Source organism: Hylobates moloch, unplaced genomic scaffold (genome assembly GCF_009828535.3).
Source record: "Hylobates moloch isolate HMO894 unplaced genomic scaffold, HMol_V3 SCAFFOLD_21, whole genome shotgun sequence".
NCBI classification, from domain to species: Eukaryota; Metazoa; Chordata; class Mammalia; order Primates; family Hylobatidae; genus Hylobates; species Hylobates moloch.
Genome location: NW_026652296.1, coordinates 31,082,029 through 31,107,546, shown reverse-complemented (window position 1 = coordinate 31,107,546; position 25,518 = coordinate 31,082,029). Strand labels below are relative to the sequence as shown.

General features: G+C 43.2%; 1 protein-coding gene across 1 annotated transcript; it reads left to right on the top strand.

Moving 5' to 3' along the window:
• Window positions 1-58: 58 nt before the first annotated feature.
• Window positions 59-19,175, top strand: SIRPB1 (signal regulatory protein beta 1). Its single transcript, XM_032142576.1, has 6 exons — window positions 59-199; window positions 8,387-8,743; window positions 11,494-11,811; window positions 12,400-12,732; window positions 17,577-17,691; window positions 18,331-19,175. The coding sequence occupies exons 1-5, from the start codon at window positions 124-126 to the stop codon at window positions 17,687-17,689; spliced, it is 1,197 nt and encodes a 398-aa protein (XP_031998467.1). The 5' UTR covers window positions 59-123; the 3' UTR covers window positions 17,690-17,691; window positions 18,331-19,175.
• The last annotated feature ends 6,343 nt before the right edge of the window (window positions 19,176-25,518 follow it).

Sequence of the window (25,518 nt, the reverse complement as noted above, 5' to 3'; positions counted from 1 at the left end):
ACTCCATCACAGCTACTTCCTCTTGAACTGAGGGAGGCAGGGCTTGTCTTGTCTCCTCAGAGCAGACTCTGAGATCTTCTCAGCACAGACGTTTGGACAGAGCAGACTCTTAAGTTGTCCAGAATGCCCGTCCCAGCCTTCTGGCCCCACCTTCCTTGTCCTTTCCTGCTGATGATGCTACTGCTTGGGGGACTCACAGGTGAGCATTGCTTTCGGTTAAAATCTTTTTCCCTGCCCACTGAGCCATGGCCTGTCCCTGGACTTTCAGGGATTCCAGACAATGACAAGTGCTGCCAAGAAAGGCCAAGGATTAGGCCTTGACTGAGAGCAGAAAATCAGGGAGCTGAGTGCTTTCTCTGTGGATCTGCCGCTGGCTACCAGAGGCATTGAACAACTGGATGATTCAACCACCACAACAACAATTACTTACATTTTGATAATATTTCAATTGACAAAGCAGAGAAGAATCATTATTTAAATCCTCACCAGTCCTGAGGCCCTAGGGCCAAGTGACATGCCCAAGTCCACAGAGTAAGCTCAGAGACACCCTAACAGGGTTATGTGGCTCTAGGCTCAGCCCTCTCTCTTCACCAAACTGAGGATGTGAAGTCTGTAATGGTGATCACTTGAGTAGGGCAGTGGTGTAGTGTATCCTGGGAGTGTTCGGCCACCATCCTCCCTAAGGGTGCTCCTCACTTTGTCCTCTGTTCCCCCATGCTCCTCCCTCCCCTGTGACCTGATTCTTACCACGCATTTCCCCGTGACCTCTTCCTCTTTAAGAAGTTCCACATTTTCTGCTTACTGGGTCCTATATTCCTTTCCTAGGGCTTTCATAACAAAGAACTGCAGGCTGGGTGGCTGAAACTACAGACATTTACTTCCTTGTAGTTATGGAGGCTGAAGTCCTCCATAACTACAAGATCAGTCCTCCTGATCTTTCAAGGTGTCGGCAGGGTTAGTTTCTACTGAAGTCCCTCTCCTTGGCTTATACAGGGCCATTTTCTCTCTGTGTCTTAAACGCATGATCTTTGTGAGTGACTGTGTCCTCATCTCCTCTTCTTATGAGAGTATCAGTCATGTTGGACTAAGGCCCACCCCAGTGACCTCATTTAACTAAATTACTTCTTAAAGACCATGACTCCCAAACTATAACGTTCAGAGGTGCTGGGGATTAGAGCTTCAACACATGCATTTTGTGGGACACATTCAGCCCATAACAGGTACTACAACCTCCCTTGGTTCTCTTAAATTTCCCATGGTTAATTTCTTTCCTCTTTCCCAGGACAGGCAGGATTGGAGGGCCTTTCCTGGTGCAACCTTGGAGAGCCCTGCTCACAGCTCCCAGGCAAGTTACCTGTCCTGATCCCTTCTCAGGCCATGGAGCTGACCCCAGAACCACAGGGTTGGGCACAGCAGCCTCTCAGTTCCCCACTGGGCCCTGCTGTGATGTCACCTCACAGGCCCTAGAGGGCAGGGGTCTCACTTTTCGAATTATTTTTCTCACACATACACTGTACCCAAATGATAGCAGTAAGAGTTTAACAATTGAGCTCTTCCTACCATGTAGACACCGTTATTAGCATTTTGCCTGTTTTATCTCCACTAATCCTCACAACATCCCTGCGTGAAAGCTGCAACTATTATCCCCTATTTCCAAACAAGGAGTCAGGCAGAGGGAGGAACTTGTCCATACATTGTCCCCTACCTCAGTCAGTGGAGCAGCTGGGATTCAAGTCCAGGTCAACTAGCTCCAAAGTTCATTCTTTTAGTTGTGTTATGCTACTAGCAGAAATATTAGAAAATGCGGGGAAGTAAACATAGAATTAATTATTGCCTACCACACTAGTTAGCAACAACCAGTTACAACTGTGACTTCTGAATTTGTTAATAATGTGTTGGATGCTTTCTATGGGTCAAATATTTTACTTTCTATGGGCCAGATATTTTAATGAGATTTTAATGTATGTTGTAATTTTGCTTAACACACACAAAAAAATTATATACTATCACGATAGGTCGCACTTTGATATATATTTGTGAATGTATGTGTGTGTGTGTATATGTAGTATATATATGTATGTGTGTATATATATTTGCAAATGTGTGTGTATATATATGTGTGTGTGTATACATATGTATATGCATGTGTGCATTTAAGTAAGTGTACATGCACGCAGGAGATTTCATTTTTTATCATTGTTTCTCCAAGTTTCTAATTTCAATGAAACTTTTAAGAAAATATTTTATTTTTATTTGAGAAAACTGTATATACTTATCATGTATACCATATTAATGAAATACATGTACATTTCAGAATGACTAATTTGCACTAATTAACATATGAACTGTACATTTCAGAATGACTAATTTGCACTAATTAACATATGAACTACCTTGTGTATATATCATTTTTGTGGTGAGATCTCTCAAATCTGCTCTCAACAATTTTTGAGGATACAAATTGTGTTATGAACTCTAGACTCCACATTGTGCAATAGATTTATGGAGCTAATTTCTCCTAAGTAAACTGAAATTTTGCATCCTTTGACCAATATCTCCCCAAATGCACCCCTGCCTGGTGCCTGGTAACCATTATTCTCCTCTCTACTTCTATGAGTTCAACGTTTTAAAATTCCACATATGAGTGACATGCAGTATTTGTCTTTCTGTGCCTGGCTTATTTTACTTAGCGTAGTATCTTCCAGGATCATTTATGTTGTTGGAAATGACAGGATTTCCTTCTTTGGTCAGGCTGATTAGAATCCCGTTGTGTATATATCACATTTTCTTTCTCCATTTATCTGCTGATGGACACCTAAGTTGATTCAATATCCTGGCTATTGTAAATAATGCTGCAATGGACATGGGATCACAGATACCTGTGTGACATGCTGATGTCATGTCCTTTGGATATATGCCTAGTAGTGAGATTGCTGGATCATATGATAGTTCTATTTTTAATTTTTTGAGGAGCCTCCATAATGCTTTTGCTAATGGCTCTACTAATTTACATCCCCACTAAAGGTGTGCAAGAATTCCCTTTTCTCCACATCCTCTCCAAAACTAGTTATCACCTTTTTTATTATAGCCATTATAACAAGTGTGAGATGATAGCTCACTGTGGTTTTAATTTGCATTTATTAGATAAATAGTGAGGTTGAGTATTTTTGTAGGCCTGCTGGCCATTTTAATGTATTCTTTTGAGAAATTGCTTTTAAGATCTTTGGCCCATATTTTAGTTGGGTTGTTTTCTTAATATTGAGTTATTTCACTTCCTTACATATTTTGTATATTGACTCTTCATCAGATGTATGGCTAGCAAATATCTTCTTCCATTCTGCTGGTTGTCTTTTCACTCTGTTGATTATTTCCTTGGCTGTGTAGAAGGTTTTTAGTTTTTTGTAATGCCATTTGTCTATTTTTCTTTTGTTGCCTGGGCTTTGGGACTCATATCTGAAAATTCATCGCCCACACCAATGTCATGGCACTTTTCTTCCGGTACTTTTACACTTTTAGATCTTACATTTAAGTCTTTAATATATTTTGAATTGATTTTTGTATGTCATGTGAAAGGAAGGTCTAATTTCATTCCTCTACAGATGGATATCCAGGTTTCCCAACGCCACTTTTTGAAGAGACTGACCTTTCCCCATGTGTCTGCTTGACATTTTTGTCAAAGGTCAATTGAGTATAAATGTGTGCATTAATATCTGGGATCTCTGGTCTGATCCATTGGTCTGTGTGTCTATTTTTATGCCACTGCCATGCTGTTTTGATTACTATGGCACGGTAGTCAAGTTTGAAATCAGGCAATGTGATGCCTCCAGTCTTTTTGCTCAAGATTGCCTTTCTATTCACAATTTTCTATGACTAATGTGAACCTGAGGATTGTTTTGTCCATTTCTGAGGAAAATGTCATTGAAATATTACTAATAATGAATTGAATCTGTAGATCTCTTTGGGTAGTATGTATATTTTTAACAAAAGTAATTGTCTAATCCACAAGCATGGATATCTTTCCATTATTTTTCTTCTATTTATTTTTAATCAGGGTGTTATAGTTTTGTTGTGGAGGTCTTTCATGTCCTTGAGTAAATCTGTTTCTAGCTATTGTATCTTTTTTGGTAGTAATTGTAAATGCAATTATCTTACTGATTTCTTTTTTCAATAAAGTCATAATAATGACAGTAATCAATATACATGATAAACAGGTAAATAAAATCATAAATTAGCCACTGATAAGTGAAAATAAAATAAGGTATGTGTATATAACTTTTGTCTTACAGAAATTTTCATATATTCCTATTATTGATGGTTTTTGTCACAAAAAGATGTCCACATTTGTAAAATGCTATTTTGCATCAAATGAGATAATCATGTGTTTCTTCTCTTTCTTCTATAAATATGATGTATTACATTGTTGGTCATTTGTATATCAAAACATTCTTGTATTCCAGGAATAAATACCACTTGCTCATTGTGTATATTCCTTCTAATATGCTGCTGAACTCAGCTAGTGTTTGGTTGAGGATTATTGCATCAACAAACCCAGTAATAATAATGCCAACTGTTAACAGAAAGGTGTGCCGCTCTACCTGGCAACAATCTTAGTTTTGTATTTTCATGGAAGTTTAGATTCCAATGGGCTCCATTTCAGATAAGCAGAGTCTGGCTTTGGGACAATTTATGGTTAATGAGTACAACAGGAATGTATGCTCCCCAGATCTGGACTCTAAGCCAGGAAAGCCCAACAGATAACCAGAAATTTCTTGTTGTAATGGAGTATAGCAAAGGCTGAGAGGGGCGTTATATTTGCATCAAAGGCCCTGGGGAAAATGTATGGCCATCATGAGTGGTTTAGAGACTTCAAGAGGCATGAAAGACACAGCCAAAGTCTCTACAGAGAAGAGATACTTTTGTTTGTTAATTTATTTAAAGACATTAACAGAAGGGCCTGTTGATTTTAATTTGTAAGTAAAATTTGTAAATGAAGAATATTTTGCCACGAGTACCCCAGAAAAAACTTACAGATGCTAGATTATGTGACATTAATATGCATATCACATGAATCTTCTTTGAAGAGGTGTTACCGATGTTATATCATCTTGTGCTCTTGAGGAAAGGTGGATGTCATTACTGATATTGGAATAGGATCCTCACTTCAGGATGGAGAGCCATGGCAGCACTCCAAAAGGCAACACAAAGCTGTACATAGCATAGCACAAGAAAGCCATCAGGGTAAAAAGCCTTCTCAAATTGTGGAGCCAATCAGAGTAGCAAATCAGTAAGTCATAAGTCAAAGGCATTCCCTAGGAACTTTCCACCGGAGTTTAGAATGATCCCATCCTCGTTGCCATTACTATTGAAAATGTTAGAGTGATTCCTGCTGGTTGAATCTTAGAGGATCACTCTAACATGGCCATGAAAAGTTCATATGAAGAGGCATACTCACAGTTCCTAGAGAAGGAAGTAGGGCAGGCCATGCAGGAAGCCATGTGGGAGGAGCTCCCAAGGAGCAGGCTCAATCAAGCAGATGGGTAGGCAAGAGAGATGGGATCCCTGGGCAAGTGCCTTTACTGGGAGTCAAGGTGGAGGACACAAGCAAAAAACATGATGGGTTTTACTAGGGTGTTTCAATGTCACTAGGTCACAGTAGAGGAGGATAAGAAGAGGAATTGTGGCAGGGACCAGCTTTAAAATACTGGTTACCTGGTCACCTGGGCAGGGTGCTCACAGCTTCTTTGTGGGATATTGAAGCATGATTTTTTAAAAATGTACACATAACTGGACATCTTTATTTCTTCATACAACTTTGAGTTGCCATGTAGCATCCTTTCATTTCCACCTGAAGCACTCCCTTTAGCATTTCTTGTAGGCAAGGTTTAATGGTCATGAACTCTGTTAGCTTTTGTTTATCTGAGAATATCATAATTTCTCCCTTGTATTTGAAGGACACTTTGCCAGGTATAGAATTCATGATTGACATGTTTTTCCTCTTTCAACATTTTGAACTTACCATCCCCCTATCTTCTGCCCTTCAGTGGTTTGTATAAGAGCTCAGCTGAAAATCTTATTGAGGGTCTCTTGTATGTAAGGAATCGCTTCAGTCTTGCTGCTTTAAGGATTCTCTCTTTGACTTTAGTTTTCAACAGTTGGGTTATAATGTGTCTTAGTGTGGGTCTCTGAGTTTATTTTTGAGTTCAACTTGCGTTTCTTCTGTGTCTTAATATGTAGATTCCTGTATTTTATCTAGTTTGTGAAGGTTTTTGTCCACTATGTCTTCAAATAATCTTCTACTCCTTTCTCTCTCTTTTTTCCCCCGGAACTCCAGTAAGGTGTATGTTGATACATTTGATAATGTCTCACAATTCCCTTAGATTCTGTGCTCTATATTTTATTCTATTTTCCACCAATATCTCAGTCTCAATAATTTCAATTATTCCACCTTCCAGTTTTCTGATTATTCTTCCACCTGCTTATACCCATTGGGGGACCCCTCTAGTGAACTTTTAGTTATTGTACTTTCAATTCCTAGGTTTCTGTTTGATTTCTTCCTATAATTTCTCTTTCTTAACGTTCTCATTTTGTTAAGACATTTATATTCCTTTAGTTCTTGGTCCATTGTTTCCTTTACCTCTCAGCATTTTTAAGACAGTCATTTTAATATCTGGGTCTAATATCAGGGTGGAGCTAATACATCACAAGGGTGCTTATAAGAAGGAGGAAGGAGATTAATTCTTGGAGAATGACATTGAAACATCCCTGTATTCCAGGATGTTTGCATGTGAAGATGCATGAGGTTAGAGTGGTGGGAAGACGTAACTGTGAGAAAGGAATATGAGAAAACTCTAGAATTTGGAAAGGCAAAAAATAGAGCCTCCAGAAGACACATAGTTCTGCTCAAAGCTCTTTAAAAATTGTCGAAATGGAAGATGTAAAACATGATGCTTTCATATACATACACATATACATATGCATAGTGAAATGAATATTAAAGTTAAGCAAATGGACGCATCCATCATCCCCCATAGTTATGCTGCATGTGTTGTATGTCAACAGCACCTAAAATGTGCTTTTTAAGCAAAAATACTGAATTCAATACAACATTATTAACTAGAATCCTCAGATTGCACATTCAATCTCTGGACTTCTTCGTCAGACTTACTGCAATTTTGTACCTTTTGACCTCCCCATCACCTCCCCCAAGTTCACCCCTAGTCACCACTGTTTTATTCTCTATCTTTGTGTATTTGACATTCATCATTTCTTCTTGATTGTACCCCAGTAACACTATTTTGGACTTCTAACCTCCAGAACTATAAAATGTTACATTTCTTTTAAGACACTAAGTTTTGGTAATTTGTCACATCAGCATTAGGAAACTTATGTAATGTGTTTATGCTATGGGTGAAATATTACAAGGGTCTTAAAACAACGTTGTATTTCTACTGGGAGCTACATATTCAGCGTGGATTGGCAGTTCTGCATGCAACGGTCATTCACGCATCCAGGCAATGGAGCAGGCCCCATTAGAGCCTTGTGGGTCTCTGGAAGGGAGAAATTGATCCACAGAGGCTCTTGCAGTTAAATGCACAGCCCACAAATTATACCCATCACTTCTGCTCGTAACTCAAGGGTCTAAAGAAGTTGCAGGGCCCCACCCAATACATTGATGCAAAAAGTGCAACACTCCATGTAGCCACAGAGTGGAGGCACGTATTTGGCAAACCATGGCACTTCCAAGGAGGGCTCGAGAGTTCTACTCAGGTCCTCAACCCAAAGCTCTACATTGAAATTGAACCTCTTGGCCAGGCATGGTGGCTCACATCTGTAATCCCAGCAGTTTGGAAGGCCAAGGCAGATGGATTGCTTGAGCCCAAGAGTTAGAGACCAGTCTGGGCAACATGGTGAAACTGTGTCTATACAAAAAAATACAAAAATTGGCCAGGTATGGTGGAACACACCTGTGGTCCCAGCTACTTGGGAGGCCAAGGAGAAAGGATCACTTGAGCCTGGGAGGTTGAGGCTAGAGTGAGCTGTGATTGCACCACTGCACTCCAGCCTGGGCAGCAGACAGAGCAAAACCCTGTCTTTAAAAAAAAAAAAAGAAAGAAAAACAAAGAAAAGAAAAGAAAGCAAACAGAAAGAACCAAAGAAAGTAAGGAAAAGGAAATTGAACCTCTCTGTGCCTCAGTGTCCTTGCTTGTATTACAGTCTTATGTCACAGGCCAGTTGTGAGGGTTAAATGAGATAATACATGTAGTGTGCTGAGCTCGAGGCCTATTCCTGGTGTGCACCCAGTCAATGAAAGCCATTGATAAACACTTGAGGAAACACAGAGGATCATGTAAGGATGAAAAAATGACTGCTTTATGCTCCCTTCCAGGGGTGGCTGGTGAGGAAGAGCTGCAGGTGATTCAGCCTGAGAAGTCCCTATCAGTTGTAGCTGGAGAGTCGGCCACTCTGCACTGCCATGTGACCTCCCTGATCCCTGTGGGGCCCATCATGTGGTTCAGAGGAGCTGGACCAGGCCGGGAATTAATCTACAATCAGAAAGAAGGCCACTTCCCCCGGGTAACAGCTGTTTCAGACCCCACAAAGAGAAACAACATGGACTTTTCCATCCGCATCAGTAACATCACCCCAGCAGATGCCGGCACCTACTACTGTGTGAAGTTCCGGAAAGGGGAGCCTGTCGATGTGGAGTTTAAGTCTGGAGCAGGCACTGAGCTGTCTGTGCGTGGTGAGTACAGCGTGGGCCTCCTTCACCCCTGGTGTGTGACAATAACTCAATAATTACGTTATCAATTCTTAGAGCAGCAATCAGGTGTGGTGGTTTGTGCTCATTTTCATGATCTGATGTCACCCCTTCTCCAGATCACATGAGTTGAGGCTTGGAGATGTCATGGTAGTCGCTCGAGGCTCCATGGCTTGTAAATGATGGGATAGAGAGCATCCCCAGTCTGCAGCTCTACAGCTCTTGTCTTTCCAAAGCTGACCCAGCCCTTTGGTTCCACAGATGAGGGAACTGACAATGTGAGTGACTTGCCCAGGCACAGGGCTAGACCTTGCCTTCTGCCTCTAGAGAAGGCTTCCCGCTCAGGGTGGCCGAGTCTCTTCTTTATGCAGCAGGCACTCACTGAGACCCCACTGTACGCCACGCTCTGCCCTAAATGCTGTGCAAACAGCAGTGAATGAAACAGCCCAAAGCTCTTCCCCACCAAGCTTACATTCTCTTCCCTTCTAATGAGGAGAAATCCATCCAGCTCATGAAGAGGGTAAATTGTGTTTTTCTTTATTTAATCTTCAGAAACATCACACGGGGAAGATTTCTGGGAGGCACAGATTCACTGTTGAATCTGATGGCCTGGTGGGAAGAGATGCCAATAAGTTTGGCATTTGCTGTGGGTCCATTTGGGAAACCCTTGTGTGATTCACGGACTGAGTCACACAGTTACCATGGGCTCCAAGCAGAGCTGCATCATCTCAGAATGTCCCTCACCTCAGGAAAGAGGTCCCACATGTGGGTGACTTAGGGGTTTCTCATATAAGGCAGCAACAATGCTTATTTGGGGTTTCCTGCCAGAGGCCCAAGAGCTTCATCCTAACTCCTAAATTCTGGAATGTTAGCACAGGAAGGACCTTCAGACCATCCAGCCCAACCCCCTTTACAGATGGGAGACTGAAGCCAAGACATGACAGGGGACTTGTCCATGGTCACAGGGCCAGATAATGACAGAATTGGAGCCAGAGTCCATATCTGAATTGAGACAGTCTCCTTCCTTCCCCAGTATTAGACACTGTCTCCACAGAAGAGCTAGGTGCGTCATAGGTGCTCAATAAAAGCTCCTCAAACAGAACCACGTGTCAGGTAGCCAGCATTTCTCTTTTCATCAGTTTCCCAAAGGTTCACAATGCACCTCACATTCAGACACTAAAGTCCATTGCTGATTGGAAAACTTCTCCCAAACGTACACCCTATCGTTCCATATGGAGATTCCATATCAGGACATAAAGGCTTGCTCCATTGTTTAAAGCTGCAGAATACTCCAATTAATGGAAATATCAAATTTTATTTTACAGTCTTCTGTCAATGGGTATGTAATTTATTCCCAACTTTGAGCTACTAGAGCAATCCTTCAGTGGATGACCTTGCACATGTCTCACCCTCTTCAGATGGGAAATTCCAACTGGAAGTGACTTTCCTAGGTCAGAAGATATGTGTGTTTTCATATTTGAGAAAATTGCCTAATTTCCCTCCTAGATGATGTAGCAATCAGGGCTCCCCACAACCCTTGAACATAGGTAGGGAAGGTGGCTTTATCCTGATTGTGCAGGTATCACAGGCAAAGACACAGAAGTTTCCAGGTGGTGCCTCCCCAGCCCAGGCAATCACAGTCATTAAGTGGCTCACGTGTGACTCAGATTGGCTAACTCCAAGTAGGATGCTCACCCCTTTTAGCCATGCTGTCGGCCTAAATGATTCTCTTGATGAGACAGGAGGGAGGCAGGGAGGAGGCCAGAGACCAGCAGTTGTGCCAGAGTCTCCTTAAAACCAGTGCTATGAGGGAGGAGCTGTTTGTTGCCTCCTTTAAAGATGAGGACACGGAGGCTCAGAGAGGAGACCTGAGTGGTGAGCAGGTTGGGAAGCCAAGGTTTCATCCCCACCAGGCAGACTTACAGCCCTTGTCTCAGCAGACTCACTCAGCTTTACTTTTTATAGTGTGCAGTAATGCTCCAACCTCTTTCCAAACACTTGCATTGTTCAGTTATACAGCAAAAAGTGTTAAAAACAAAACAGACTGAAATATTTGTGAAAAGAACAAAAATATGTGCTAATTCATAAATACCTAAAGAGAGACCTCTGTGTTTCTGTAAAGTCTGGGTTAAAGATAGATCTATGTTTTTTGGGGGAAGCATCTTCTGTGTTTGATCCAGAGCAAAACTGCTTCCATTGCCCCATTGAATCCTGGCAACATCCCAGGAAGTAGAAATGCCGTCCTCCTATTTTGCAGATGAGGAGCTGGGTGTGTCAGACCACCCCTGTCCTGGGCTGAGCAGCCTGATTGCAGCTCTCATGGTGGTGACACTTTGCCATTGATCCCTGTATTGGCTTCTATAAACGCCCTCTCAGAGGTTAGTGAGCTCTCTGGGCGAAGTCAGCTAGGACCAGTTAATAACATGGAGGGAGACCAATCAGTAATTTTGTTCCTATGCCCAGATTGGTGGAAGTCTCCCTGTGTGGAGAGGACTTTGAACTCAGGCCTGGACTTCCCTCTGGGCCCTGCCCCTACTCACTGTCTGACCATGGGCTGGTTCTCACCTCTCAGAGCTGTTGTGACCTGATCTGTAAAATGAGAATAAGGACACTGCCTTCACAACATTAGAAATATTAAAAATTAATGTCCATGAAGGTTCTTAACATATCACATGCCTATCATTAGTGATGGTCATCTCAGCCATGTCTCCTGATTATCGATGCTCCTTTTGTAGCCAAACCCTCTGCCCCCGTGGTATCGGGCCCCGCAGCGAGGGCCACACCTGAGCACACAGTGAGCTTCACCTGCGAGTCCCATGGCTTCTCCCCCAGAGACATCACCCTGAAATGGTTCAAAAATGGGAATCAGTTCTCAGACTTCCAGACCAACGTGGACCCTGCAGGAGAGAGTGTGTCCTACAGCATCCACAGCACAGCCAAGGTGGTGCTGACCCACGAGGACGTTCACTCTCAAGTCATCTGCGAGGTGGCCCACCTCACCTTGCAGGGGGACCCTCTTCGTGGGACTGCCAACTTGTCTGAGGCCATCCGAGGTAGAGGACCCTCACACCCAGCCCAAGCCCACACCTGGCTGCCAAGCCCACCCCCCTCTCCCCAGTCTATTACTCCAGATCTTGAATGGCCTGGAATCTAATTCCTAACTGTGTTGTCCACCTTCCATGCACCTATGTGTGCTGATCACTCACTATCATTTTAATGGCAGCTGTCAGGGGACCAGTAACCATGTGCCAAGCTCTGTGTTAGAGAGTTTCATTTATTTCACCAAGAGCAACTACAATTAGTGAGCACCTACTAGGAGCCAAATCCCTATGTGCTTGGCGATTTCACGGATTTTGCTACAGTTCTGACATTCCAACTGCATGCCAGGGGTTGTGCTTGTAGATATCACTCATTCTTAGCCTAGTAGGAGCTACTAGTCCTTGGGCACCTACTGTGCGCCAGGCACTGTGCTTAGTAATTTCACTCATATGCGAAGAGTGCCCTCAATGTCTGAGCATCTGCTGCCTGCCTAGCACTGTCCTGGTGATGCCCTCACTGTGTTGGTGGGAGCTACGTTATTTAGCCCTCCCTGTGATCTGTCTGTACCACAAGATCAGAGCTTCTGCCCTGTGCTGTTTCAGTTCCACCCACCTTGGAGGTTTTCCAACAGCCCATGAGGGCAGAGAACCAGACGAACGTCACCTGCCAGGTGAGGAAGTTCTACCCCCAGAGACTACAGCTGACCTGGTTGGAGAATGGAAATGTGTCCCGAACAGAAACAGCTTCGACCCTCACAGAAAACAAGGATGGTACCTACAACTGGATGAGTTGGCTCCTAGTGAACACCTGTGCCCACAGGGATGATGTGAAGCTCACCTGCCAGGTCGAGCATGACGGGCAGCCAGCGATCAGCAAAAGCCATGACCTGAAGGTCTCAGCCCACCAGAAAGAACAGTGCTCAGATACCCCTCCTGGTAAGGTTACTTCAAATTTTTAAATTTTATCTTTTTCTTTCATGTTAAAATTAATATTTATGTTGTCATAAAATAAGCTAGAAGTCTATAAATATAAAGTAGAATTTTAAAGTCAGCATCATTCTTCCAAATCTCACCCTCCAAGCGTCATCACTATTAAGAGTTTGAGGTACAACCTGACAGATTGTTTGACATAAATGTGTACTGAATGAGGAAGAAAGGAGGCAAGGGGATCATGTGTTCATCACGTTCTGCATCTTGCTTTTTACCCGACAGTTGTTACATTCCCGTTTCTCATCAGCCACCCCGTCTCCTTCCTACTCCTTCTGACCTCTGCCTTGTCTGTTCCTTCCTAAACTTTTCCATTCATATCTGTGACCTGCCCCCAGCAGACTCTGGCATCTGCTGTATGAATTTCAGAAAGACATGTGGAGTTTAAGCCTGGACCAGGCCCCCAGGTGACCATGAGTGGTCAAAGCATGGGCCTCCTTTGGGTCCTGATGGTGATATTTGACCAATAACAATCACAACGGCTCTCTGTAGATTTATTACGTGCAAACTTCTGTTCATCTATGATCTCCTTTCCTGCTTCAACCATCCAGTGAGTCTGGAGTTTTACAGAAGGGGAAACCAGGACTTGGGAAGCAATGGGGGATATTGTTGAAGACAATTAGATCAAGGCATTAGACCAGATGACTGGTCCAAACTAATTAAGGTAAGTCTGAGGTCCTGAGGACAGGGTCACTACCAGCCTGTAATGCAAATTTATGCTAACTTGAAAAACGTCCCTTTCTGCTGGCATCATCCCAAGGATGTGAATTTGGCCAGTGTTCCCCCATCTATGACCAAAATATATCTTATTTCCCTCTCGTATAATACCAGGAGGGGTGTCTATTCCAGAAGACTTTTAGAAGGCCCAGCCACATACTCTATGGCGTTGGCTTTATCTACTGGGTCAATGCTGGGTCGCTGATTTGTCTGCTGGAAGAGTGAAGACAGGAAGTGGAGGACAACAATGTCCCCTACAATCAGAGATGTATGGAAAGTACATAGTCACGTCCACTGCTCACCCAGTTATGCGTGCCCACGCAGTTGCAAGAGGAGTCCACAATTGGGTGATCTGATAATTGAGGACATTTTTTACAAAAACAATATCATTATAAACTTCATAAAATTTAAAATTTTATGCCATCAAATTTCATAAAATTGTTAAAATAATTATCTCACATCACCTAAAATGGAGCATACATTCAAATTTCCCCAAATTTCTTTTGTAACCATTTTTCTGTGCACCAGATTTGGTATTAATTTATCTGTAAATGTTTGGTAGTATTTTTCTATGAAATATCTGTACCTCAAGAATATTTTGGGGTACTTTAAAATTATGAATTCACCTTCCTCAATAGTTTAGGGCTATTCACATTATTCATCTCATATTGGGTGAGATCTGGCAACTTGTGCTTTTCAAAGAGTTTTTGGTCCATTTTATCTATGTCGTCATATTTCTGTGTGTAGAGTTGTTCATAATATCCCTTATGATCCTTTTGATGTCTGCAGGGTCTGTAGTGATAGCCCTCGTTTCATCCTGATATTTAAAATGTGCCATTTCTTTTTTCTTCATCATCAGCCTTGCTATAATTTTTCCCATTTTATTGATCCTTTCAAAGGATCAGCTGCTTCAGTTGGTTTTTGTATTGTTTTTAAATTTTAATTTCATTAATTTTCTGCTCTCTTCTCTTTCTTATTAATTCCTATCTCTGGCTTGCTTCGAGTTTATTTTGCTCTACTTCTTGTAGTTTCTTGAAGTGGGGATTTATATTATTGAATAGAGACTTTTTCTCTTTTCTGTGTCTTTTTTTTTATCATGTTCTGTGGCTGGGAGCTCATATTGTGGGGATGGTTCCCAGGTGCCTGGCCTCACAGCTGTTCCTCAGTCCTCAGATCCCTAGCCAGTCTCCCTTCCTTTTTTGCCTTGGAAGTTCTCCTATGCCTGGCTCCTCATATTGCCAGAGTTCTTCATCATACTTCTCAAGGAGGAGCAGGAAGAGATGAATCTGCACCATCTATCTGAAGCTGAATTTGCTTTTTAGACTTCCATCCACTCACTTGAGCTCTGACCAGGGCTGCCATTTTTGGGTGCTTTCGGTGTGCTGGATGTAGCATCCTTGCTCGTGTGCTATGGCAGGAAATGTGTTTTAGGTTGTCTAGGCTGGTACACAACATGCAAGATGGCTTATGTGACATACTGCACCAGCAGCGTGGCAGCCTAGTGAGATTGTGCACTAGGGTGTGGTGAAGGTTCTCTTTTGACCCACGGCCATTTTGCAGTTTGGCATTCTTTGTTCAAGTAATACTCAGAGTCAGATTTGTGCAAAATTTACTTTTCCTTTTTTGTTTTTTCTTTTGGTTTGGGGAGGTTAGTTATAGAGATAATTAGTTATGCTGCTGCAACTGTCCCCAGAAACTCAGAAGATGGCTGATGATCTGTAAGTGCTTTGACCCAAACATTCCCTCCCACATCTCAGGGTCCCACAACTTCCCCATCAGGGCCCTAGCCCAGCATAGCAGCCCACTGAAGCTGAGATTCATCCACCTCTGTGGTTCTGCTACTCCTATAATGATCTGGAACCCAATCTTCTTTCTGCCCTCTGGCTCCAGGAGATAACAATCTACACTGGTGCCAAGAAGTCCTCTGGTTTTCACACTGAGCCTTAATTCATGATAAGTTACTCTTAGCTTCTCATCGTCTTTCTCCAAAGAATTGATGCCCAGCAACAGCCATCAAACACCATAGTCCTCATAACTACCATTTCCCAATCCGGTTTCAAATGCCTGATGCCAAGGAATTTCCTTCCCACCTCACTGACAGTGAAAGTTGTTATTAATTGCACCATAGCTGCAAGCCAGGGCCTGCCCAGCTCCACTCACTACCAGCCCTGGGGTCCTCATTGCCAGCTGATCTTCATGAGTGGTCAGTTTCCAAACTTGCATTTTAGAGTCTGCTTTTCAGACCATTTCCACTGTCAGTTTTGCTAGGAGGCCAACTGGAGGTGGATACAGGATTTCAGGAAGCATGCTAGAGTGCTGCCAGGGTCAATATGCCTAAGGGAGTGAGGCAGAAGTGTAGGAGAGGGACGTGCTGAGCCACAGTGCAGGCAGGACAAAGACCCAGCCGATTCTGCAGAGAAGCCAAGGGCTGAGAGAGTCCCTTAGAGTTTTGTTAATTGAGTAGAGAGGCGTGGCCTTCCTATTTTCAATTCAACCAATCTTTCTATGGGCTGCCCCCTAGAAGGAGGAGTGAACTTGGAGAGTGCAGCTCTCCTCAGGGGAGACAAAGTCCCAGAGAGCCACCCAGCTGAGAACTGCCGGCCTCCAACATTCCAGCCACATATGCTATCTCCATTCCTTCCTTAAGGACCCAGCAGGACCATTTTATTTCTCAGAAAACATACATGAAAACAGAAGTAAACATATCTTCATTTGTTTGCTTTTAACAGCAAAAAAAAATGCTCATTGTAAAACTGCAAAGAATCCAAATGTGTGCTTCCCCAAATCTGACTGTCTATCCAACAGAGAGATTTCAGACGGCACCTGCTCTGGGGTCGAGGTGAGCTTGATGTCTGAGTCCCTCCCAAGCATGAGAGTCATGCCAGGGTGTTTTCTATCCAGCACAGTACATTAGGCCCAGTCCCTCAAGGGCCTCCCCAGCTCTCGAGAACATGGGGTCAACCCTCACCGCTGGGGCTAAGCAGGGCAGCCTGCAACTCTCACTCTGAAGCCATCCTCATATAACCAAAAAGCATGTTAGTTGCTTGCTGCATGTAGAATCCAATCAAGAAGCACAAGGTCTGATACCAAAAAAACGTGAATTTATTCCAAAGCTAGGTTGGGGAAGGGACACAATGTGTCCTGCCTTTAAATGTGCTGCTTCCCCTTTGGAGAACAAAGCAGACACTTTTATAAGGTAATGGGGATGGGAACAAGGGCAGGGGTCCCTCTGCTAGCCTGGTGACTTAGCTACCCGACAGTTGAGTTGGTGCCATCCTGAGCAGAAGTAAGTTGTAAACATGGCCAAGGGGGCATGCTTTCCATATGCCCTCCTGGTGGATGAAAGTCTGGAGGCTAATCCTGGAGGTGAAGTTTCCATGGTGGGTATGCTTTGGTGTGCCAACTCTCCAGGAGAGATCTGTCTTGGAGCATACAGAAGAACTTGCCATGCAGGGAATGTCTGGTGAGGGGAAGGCGAAAGGTTATATTTGCATTTCTGAAGGGCTAAGTAGGAAACTGGGGGCAGGGGGAAAGGGGAAAGAAAACAAAGAGAAAATAAACTATCTCTTAGCAAACTGGGGGTACTCGGTTAATTCTTCCTATGACCCTGGGAAATTAGACTTGTCTTGTTCAAAAGGACACAGTCTCAGGAATCATCCTAAGGGACATAATGATGGGCTTCCCTAAGTTTGGATGCGAGTAACCTTGTGACCCTCCCTAAATTCTCTGAGCCTCAATTTCCCCATCAGAATGGAATAATAATCCCTGCCCTCTACAGGCTTGTGAGGATGAAGTGAGGGACTCAGGTGCCACACATGTGAATGCATGAGTACACATTCTCTCCACTTCGTCCCTCCGGGAGGATAACCTGGAAGCCTGGGACAGGGTAAGGGAATGAGGAACCTCTTTCCCTGGCTTCTGCCTTGGGTTGGAGCTAGGGTAGCCAGGGTAAGATGCAGTTGCAAAAGCTTTGGAGCATTGACGGTCCCAGGTAGCCTCAGATCGGGTAAGTGGGGGCCTCTGGGATGGCATCCTGGGTAGCCCCTTCCTAACTTCTCCTGTCTCCTGATTTCCAGGCCCAGCACTGGCTCCTACTGCTCCACTTCTCGTAGCTTTCCTCCTGGGCCCCAAGGTGCTGCTGGTGGTTGGTGTCTCTGTCATCTACGTCTACTGGAAGCAGAAGGCCTGACTGTAAGTGTGGGGGATGGAAGCCTGACCAAGGGCTGCCCCAAAAGGGCAGGGCCAGGAGGAGGGCCCAGCCCACATTACCATGCAGCATCAGGGTCAGTGGAGTTTAGAGAAGGTGACAGAGCTCCCTCAGGATCCTCAGGACTCTCAGGGTCTCTAAGAGTCGGGACTCTAAGAGTCTCCCAACCCCAGGAAGTGTGTGAGTGCTTGAGGAGGCGAACTATAGCCAGGGTGTTTAAAGGTTTTTACAGCACCCGAGGGGTCGCATGAGGAGGTGAGAAGAGGAGCATGAATCAGGGGCTACTGAGTGGGTGGTCCCTTGCAGGCCATCTCTAGATTATTTGATGCTGACCTCCATGGGCCCAAAAGAATCCTCACTGTCAAGTCATGTTGAGAAACTGCAGATGGGCAGCTCTTAGGGCTGTACCCATTCTGACCCTCTGTGTGCCTGAGTGGAAGCAATGAGGGGAGGGGCATCGGGACTCAGGAGGAGGGCTGAGCCGGCAGAGTCCTCTCTCAGGGCTGCCTGTCCACTTGCAACAGGCATCCCAGAAGGAGACCAGCACCAGGAATATAACAGCCTCCCAGGAAATGTTTCTTAAATGATAAGCAGATGATTAAATATGGACATGTTACCCACAGCTCCTTCCCTCCTCCCCTGCCACATGGGATCCCCAGTCTCTGCTGCCTCCTTCCTTCCTTGAATGGCTCTGACTGAGAGAAGGGGCTGGTGAGAAGCTTCCCCAGACTGAGCTCCAAACGCCTCCCCTCCCAGGACATCTTCCTGCCCACAGGCTCCTGTTGCTCCTTTGCAGAGTCCTTGATTCTCCAGAGCAGTCTTCATTCATGGTCCTGAGCAGAGGCCATGGGATGGGGCTCTGGGGAGTGACCCATGACACCTCCCTAGGATGTGGGAAACACGCCAAATCTAAACACATCAGGACACCTCTCCTCCATCATCTTGGACTGTCCATAAGCCACAAACTGCAGTCCAGATTCTCAAGAGTTATTCTGCCTTCTGGATTCCTGCCTACCCAATTAGCCAGCCTTGTTGAGATTCTCTATTGCCTCCTGAATACAAATTAACACTCATCCTGGTTTTAAGGAGAAAAAATGATTCTCCTTCCTCTTTGTTTAAACATATGATATAGTTTGGATATTTTTCCCCTACAAATCTCAATGTGAAATTTCATCCCCTATGTTGGAGGTGGGGTCAGGTGGGAGGTGTTTGGGTCATGGGGATGGATTCATCATGAATGACTTGGTGTTATCTTGGTCTATTAGTACCCACAAGATCTGATTGTTTAAAAGTGCCCAGCAGCTCCCTCTTCTCTCTTTCTCTTCCTCTCTCCCCATGTTATGCCAACTCCACTTCACTGTCCACTGTGAGTAGAAGCACTCTGAGGCCCTCAGCAGCAGATGCAAGTACCATGCTTCTTGTACAGTCTGCAGAACCAAAAGCCAAATAAACCTCTCTTTATAAATTACCCAGCCTCATGTATTCTTTTATAGCAACATACATGGACTAAGACAGTGTCCTACTCCTCACACCTAGAAAGAAAGCATCTCTCTCTCCTCTCTCTGTGATGGAAACACCAGTTTTTCTATCATCCTGCAACCTTCCCAACTCTGTTGCTCATGGTAAAAATACTGTGACAGCCCTAAAGCTGTGAAGTCCTTCTTGATTTCTTCTTTGTTTATATCTCATATTCAGTTCTGCTTCAAAATGCTTATGTCCCCTAGTGAGATAGATGGTAAATGTTTGAAAGAAAAAAGAAGGCTGAATTGTAGTTTTTGTCAATTTCTGTGGGGTCAATATCCCCAACATGGCCCATTTCAAGCTTCTAACACTTTAACAACTAGAATACACAATTCCTGAAAATTTAACAGTTGGCTCTCCTGAGCCAGTCCAAGCCTGCTCCGGCACACAAAGGAACTGTACTCATAACCTGCACACCTCTCACCTCCACCACTCCTCCATGGTCCCAGCCAGCATCATCTCCTCCTGGACCGCTTATAGAGCCTCTGATGGATTGCATTTTTCCAGCCTCAGTTATTTTTTGGAAAAGTCAAATCCTGCCATTCCTCGGCTCCTTCCCCGCAACAGCTGCGTGGCTCACTCTTCTGTCCTTCAGTTTATTAAAGGCAACTTCTGTAAACCTCCCTATGTAAAATATCCATTTTCCTCTCCACCCTAGCATTCCAATGTCTCTTAACTTGATTAGCTTTTCTCCTTAGCACTGTATTATATTACTACATATATTATACTAAATACAGGGCAGTCCTCACTTTGCATGGCAGTGCAAGATTACAAAAACGACTGTGAAAACACTGAAACCCTGGAAAGCAAGTCTACATCCAAAGGGAAAAATAATGACTACTCTGTGATCCTCATAATTTTTGTCAAAATATTAGAAAATATAATACTGTCAGTTGCAAATGTGGACAGAAGGGAAAAATATTTAGTTTATGGTAATTCAAAGGATTAGAAACATTGAGGATTAAATTATTATTTCTTTGTAAAACATAGCAAGGATAGTTGGAACAGTGCTTGTCTTCTTGTATATTTCTGATATGGAACAAGCATAAGATGATGAGAACACTCTGGTATAATTTGAAATGGTCCCCTTTCCCCTTCCTCTTCAGGAAGCACTACTGAATATTTCTCTCATACCCACTATGAGGACAAATCAAGCTGCCGTAGGTAAAATTCACAAAAGTGTGGGAGTTCCCATGACTTGATCCTCTTGAGTTTTTAACTCAGACTGGCCCCCACTGAACTTACAGCAATTCACCATTCATGGTGCAGGTTTTCTGACCCCAGCACTCATTCCCGTGGAGGTTTCTAATTCAGGAAGTTGTAATTCTCCATATCACCCTGCTGTCTCTCTAATTTTGCCCTGTGACCTCATTTCTCCGACAGATCTAAGAGCAGTTGTTGTTTTTTGATTTGCTCAGCTTGTTACTTGGTGTTGGTTTGAGAGACTTTATGTAGGGGTCACCCAGGAGATTTGGTTCCATCCCCAAAGGCTTCTGTAGCCACAAGCCCTCAAATGTGCCACACCTGGAATTATGGTCTCTGAAGCTGCAAGCTCAATCCTTGGCTACAGAACCCTATAGGTCTGAACTCTCAAATTAGGAAGGGTCATGGGACCCCTGGCATGAGGTAAGAGTCTCTGGGACATAGAGAAGGCTCTATGTCAGTCAACCTCTCTCCAGCACTGTCCAAGGCTCCCAGGTCTGGGAACCCCAGGCACAGATGTCAGCAACTTCCCAGCAGTGGCAACTGTGTCTGCTTCCTCTGTCACAATGGAAGATGGCTCCAGTCTCATGGCCCCTTTCTCCCACAGCAACTTCCCTTCTGGGACATCATGGCAAGGTGGGGCTTCTCCTCCCCTGCAGAGCATAGAGTCTGAGGTCTCTTCATGACAGTCATTCAGACAGATATCTGTGTCCCAGCTCACCTGGACAGGCCCTGCCACCTCCTCTGCTCGTAGGACCCACAGTTGTGTGCAGCCTGCTCTATACAGGTGTATTTCTGTGTGATGTCTCCTCTCCCTCTCAGTCCATTTCCCCTGTTCCTCTAGATTTCCACTTGGGAGCATTTTCTTGTCTCCTATCCAAGCATGAGGCAAGATTTGGAGCACTTTTTCTATGAGCATCTGTGTAGACCCTAATTAGGATGCACCTTGCCCTAGTCATAGTGATTCTCCCCAGAGGCCATGGCTGCACCATGACTTTGGTGCTGAGCATATGATCTCAGCACCCATGATTCTAGGGCTAAGCACATGACCTCAGCTCATCACCATGGTACCCCCACCTCCCCCAGACATTGGCCGAGGTTGTCACATAGCATCAGAAATCCTTGACGGCAGAGGATCTGTTTTATAAATTGTTGCTATTACTAAAATTCTACCTAACAACAATAATGTCTAGCTAATATCTATAATAATAATAGTAAAACTGAATATCTAGGTTTGAGGATACCGTCAGATATTATTAGGCACTTTGCATATATTAGTTCATTTAATTCCCATAACAATCTTATGAGGTTGGTTTGATTATTATGTCCATTTTACAGTTGAGGAAACTCAAGAAACAGAGAGGTTAATAGTGTCCCCAGGGTCACACACTTGGGAGCTGGTAGAGCTTGATTTCAGACTAGGAAGTTTTAATTCCTAAGCCTACAGGCCTAATCTTTAGTGTTCTGGAGAGGCATCCACGGGCTCCCAGTTCCTCATGTGTCCCAAAGTCTTCCCTAGTCATCTGCATCTAATGTTGTGAGTGGGGGTGAAATATGGTAGATGAAGGGTGAATTTTAGCTCATGGACTTCAGGCTACCCTTTCTTTCAAATATTCAAATTTTATCCATGCTGCACCAAGTCAACCTAAAGTTGAAAATGAATTCTGCACGTGATTTCTACAAAAAGTTATTACTTGAATAAACATCTATGCATCTAGCATATCTTTATTGAAGGATTGGAATTCCTTGAGAACTCCTTGACAGTTCTTTCCTTGGGAAGGCAACTTGCTGCACCAAGCACAGATCCTGCCATCTTGCTGACACTATTGCATCAATTAAAATAATTTTTGTTTTTTTTTTTTGAGATGGAGTTTCGCTCTTGTTGCCCAGGCTGGAGTGCAATGGTGCAATCTCGGCTCACTGCAACCTCCGCCCCCCCCGGTCCAAGTGACTCTCCTGCCTCAGCCCCTGAGTAGCTGGTTTACAGGCACTTGCCACCACACCTAGCTAATTTTGTATTTTTAGTAGAGCCACGGTTTCTCCATGTTGTTCAGGCTGATCTTGAACTCCTGACCTGAAGTGATCCACCCGCCTCGGCCTCCCAAAGTGCTGGGGTTACAGGTGTGAGCCACCACACCTGGCCTATTGCATCAATTTTGGAGTCCTGTATTCCAAACTATGATTTTTGGAGGCATGAAACTTTATGTCACACACCTTCCAAGCCAATTGCTATTTTCATGGAAGGAAATATTCCTCTTTCAACCACTGGTATGTTTTACCTTAAATTATAAATCTTTAGATATTAATATTTCTGGGTTTTTTTCTTTTTTTGCTTTGTAAACAGTAGACTTTTATACAAATATAAAGTTTTGTACCTTCAAAGTTTGATAACTTTGGAGTGATCTCCAATAAAAACACCTATTAAAATCAGCAAAACATCTTGAAATATATTTTAATAATTTACAAATGTATTCACAACACATTCTCCTGATTTAAGAGACTCCACTAAGTTTATAGTACCTACAACGCAATTTACAGATACCTACAATAGTTTCTAGGTTGGTTTAGTTTATAATTAAATCTACTGCTTTAAGAAATGCCATTAATACAAATGCATAATCTATAACATTCTCATTATAGTAAGAAAAAATATAGATTCATAAAACAAAATGTCTTTACCCATTATGTGAAGTATGTAAATGATTATTCTCATTAAAACATAAGAATAATGCGTTTCTAGTAATAAAAGATAGATTTCATTAGGTCAAAGAGCATTGAAGAGCTCCAGGAGGTTCCAAAGTAAATCCTGGCTACCCTCTTATAAAATAAATAGAACAGCACAATTTCTGGGTATTCCTTAAACATAAACTATGATAATTTCATTTATATTAATTGGACCTTAAGTAAATGACTTCTTACAAATGAAAATAAACAAAACTTTAGAAACTAATACCAATTCCCTAAATTTGGTTTTTACTCATTTGTGTATGTCTAAGAAATTTTACCATGAAGTACATATTAAAAATTAACAATTATTTCTAACTTACACATAAGCCAATGTGCTCACTCATACCATGGAAACAAAATCTGCTTCTGAAAATAATCTACAGAAATAATATGTAAACACATAGAGCTTTGTGATAGACTAAGAACATCCTATGTTCTGTGGATCAAATAGCAAAGGCCTTCATTACATATATCAATAAACACGCTTTGGTTAATTTGGGATATATTGATATTACATGACCTTGTGCATACCTCTGTATACCATTAAATAAATTTGGACGTTTGTAGTGACAACACACTTTCTAGCCCCAAGTGCTAGAGAGAAAATAAAAAGTTAATATGAAAACTACTTTTGTTTGTTTTAAATAAAGTTATTAAGTGGGGGGAAAAAGCCAACACTTTTTGTTGCAACATAAACTGAGATCTAAAAGGTTCAGAGTCAAGAATCTCTTAGGTTGCCCCCCAACATCGTAAAACACATAAACTTTCTCCCTCTTTGAGAAGTCTGATCATGTCTAGTGTTCAACCACTTTACTCTGAAGGATAAGAGGGCACTGTATTAGTCCATTCTCATACTACTATAAAGAACTACCTGAGGCCAGGCACAGTGGCTCATGCTTGTAATTCCAGAACTTTGAGAGGTTGAGGCGGGCAGGTCACCTGAGGTCAGGAGTTCAAGACCAGCCTGGCCAACATGGTGAAACACCATCTCTACTAAAATACAAAAATTAGCTGGGCATGATGGTGGGTGCCTGTAATCCTAGCTACTCAGGAGGCTGAGGTGGGAGAATCGCTTGAACCCAGGAGGTGGAGGTTGCAGTGAGCCGAGATCATGCCATTGCACTCCAGCCTGGGTGACAGAGTGAAACTCGGTCTCAAAAACAAACAAACAAACAAAACTGCCTGAGACTGGGTAATTTATAAATAAAAGAGGTGTAATTGACTCACAGTTCTGCATGGCTAGGGAGGCCTGAGGAAACTTACAATCATGGCAGAAGGTGAAGGAGAAACAAGGAATGTCTTACATGGCAGCACGTGAGAGAAAGAGCAAGGCGGGAACTGCCAAACTCTTTTAAACCATCAGATCTTGATAACTCACTCACTATAGTGAGAACAGCATGCGGGAACCACCCACATGATCCAATCACCTCCCACCAGGTCACTGCCTTGACACATGAGGATTGTAATTTGAGATGAGATTTGGGTGGGGACACAGAGCCAAATCAAATCAGGCACTAAAAGCAAATATCACTCACAGCACTGGACAGGCCATTAGTCCCAACCAGAAGATTCTTGCTTCAGCCTCTAAGACAGTTTTACTCTCTTAAGAGGATGCCTCCCAGGACTCAAATGCCCAATGGCCCTTTCCATTGTCATCAATGTGATTCCACCAACATAGTCCAATCATTACCCTACCGGTGACATTCTTCACTGCCCAAAAGCCACCTGACAACGAGATCAGTCACCACACAGGCAAGAAAGCTACTGCTGGGCAGTTCATAGAGGAAATAGATGGCGATTGCACTGACTCGAAATAATTAAAGGAAAAGTGATGCCACTGATCTCTGAGTTTAAATTTCTTTGGTCTATTTGTTGTCTGCCCTCCCTTCTAAATCAAACAGTGAATATCTTCAGTATCATCATCACTGTGTCTTCAGAGCCAGCCCTGGGCACCGCCACCCTCTCTGCAAGCGCTCCGCTCCTCAGCTGTTTCTGGGAACTTTTTTGACATGTTTTGTGAGATATCTTTCGTTATTCCTATATTTACACCTATTCACATTACTCTGTTTAGGTGTGTCTCTGTGCTGAATCCTAAGGGATTGCCCCACATGATCCCCCAACCCAATAACTTACTACTTATGTATATATAGTCCCCTAGTCAACCTACTACATTTTTAAAAACTGTCCTCAGTAATTATGTTTTCATTTCCAAAGTCTCTTTTTTTGGTTATTTTTCCAAGATACCTGTTACTTCACGCCTAACTATTCCTGTTTCTTACATGCCTGATGTTATTTTATAGATTCACTTCCCTTTTGCTATCTTTATAAGGTTACTATGTATGTTAATTTTAAAGACCTTT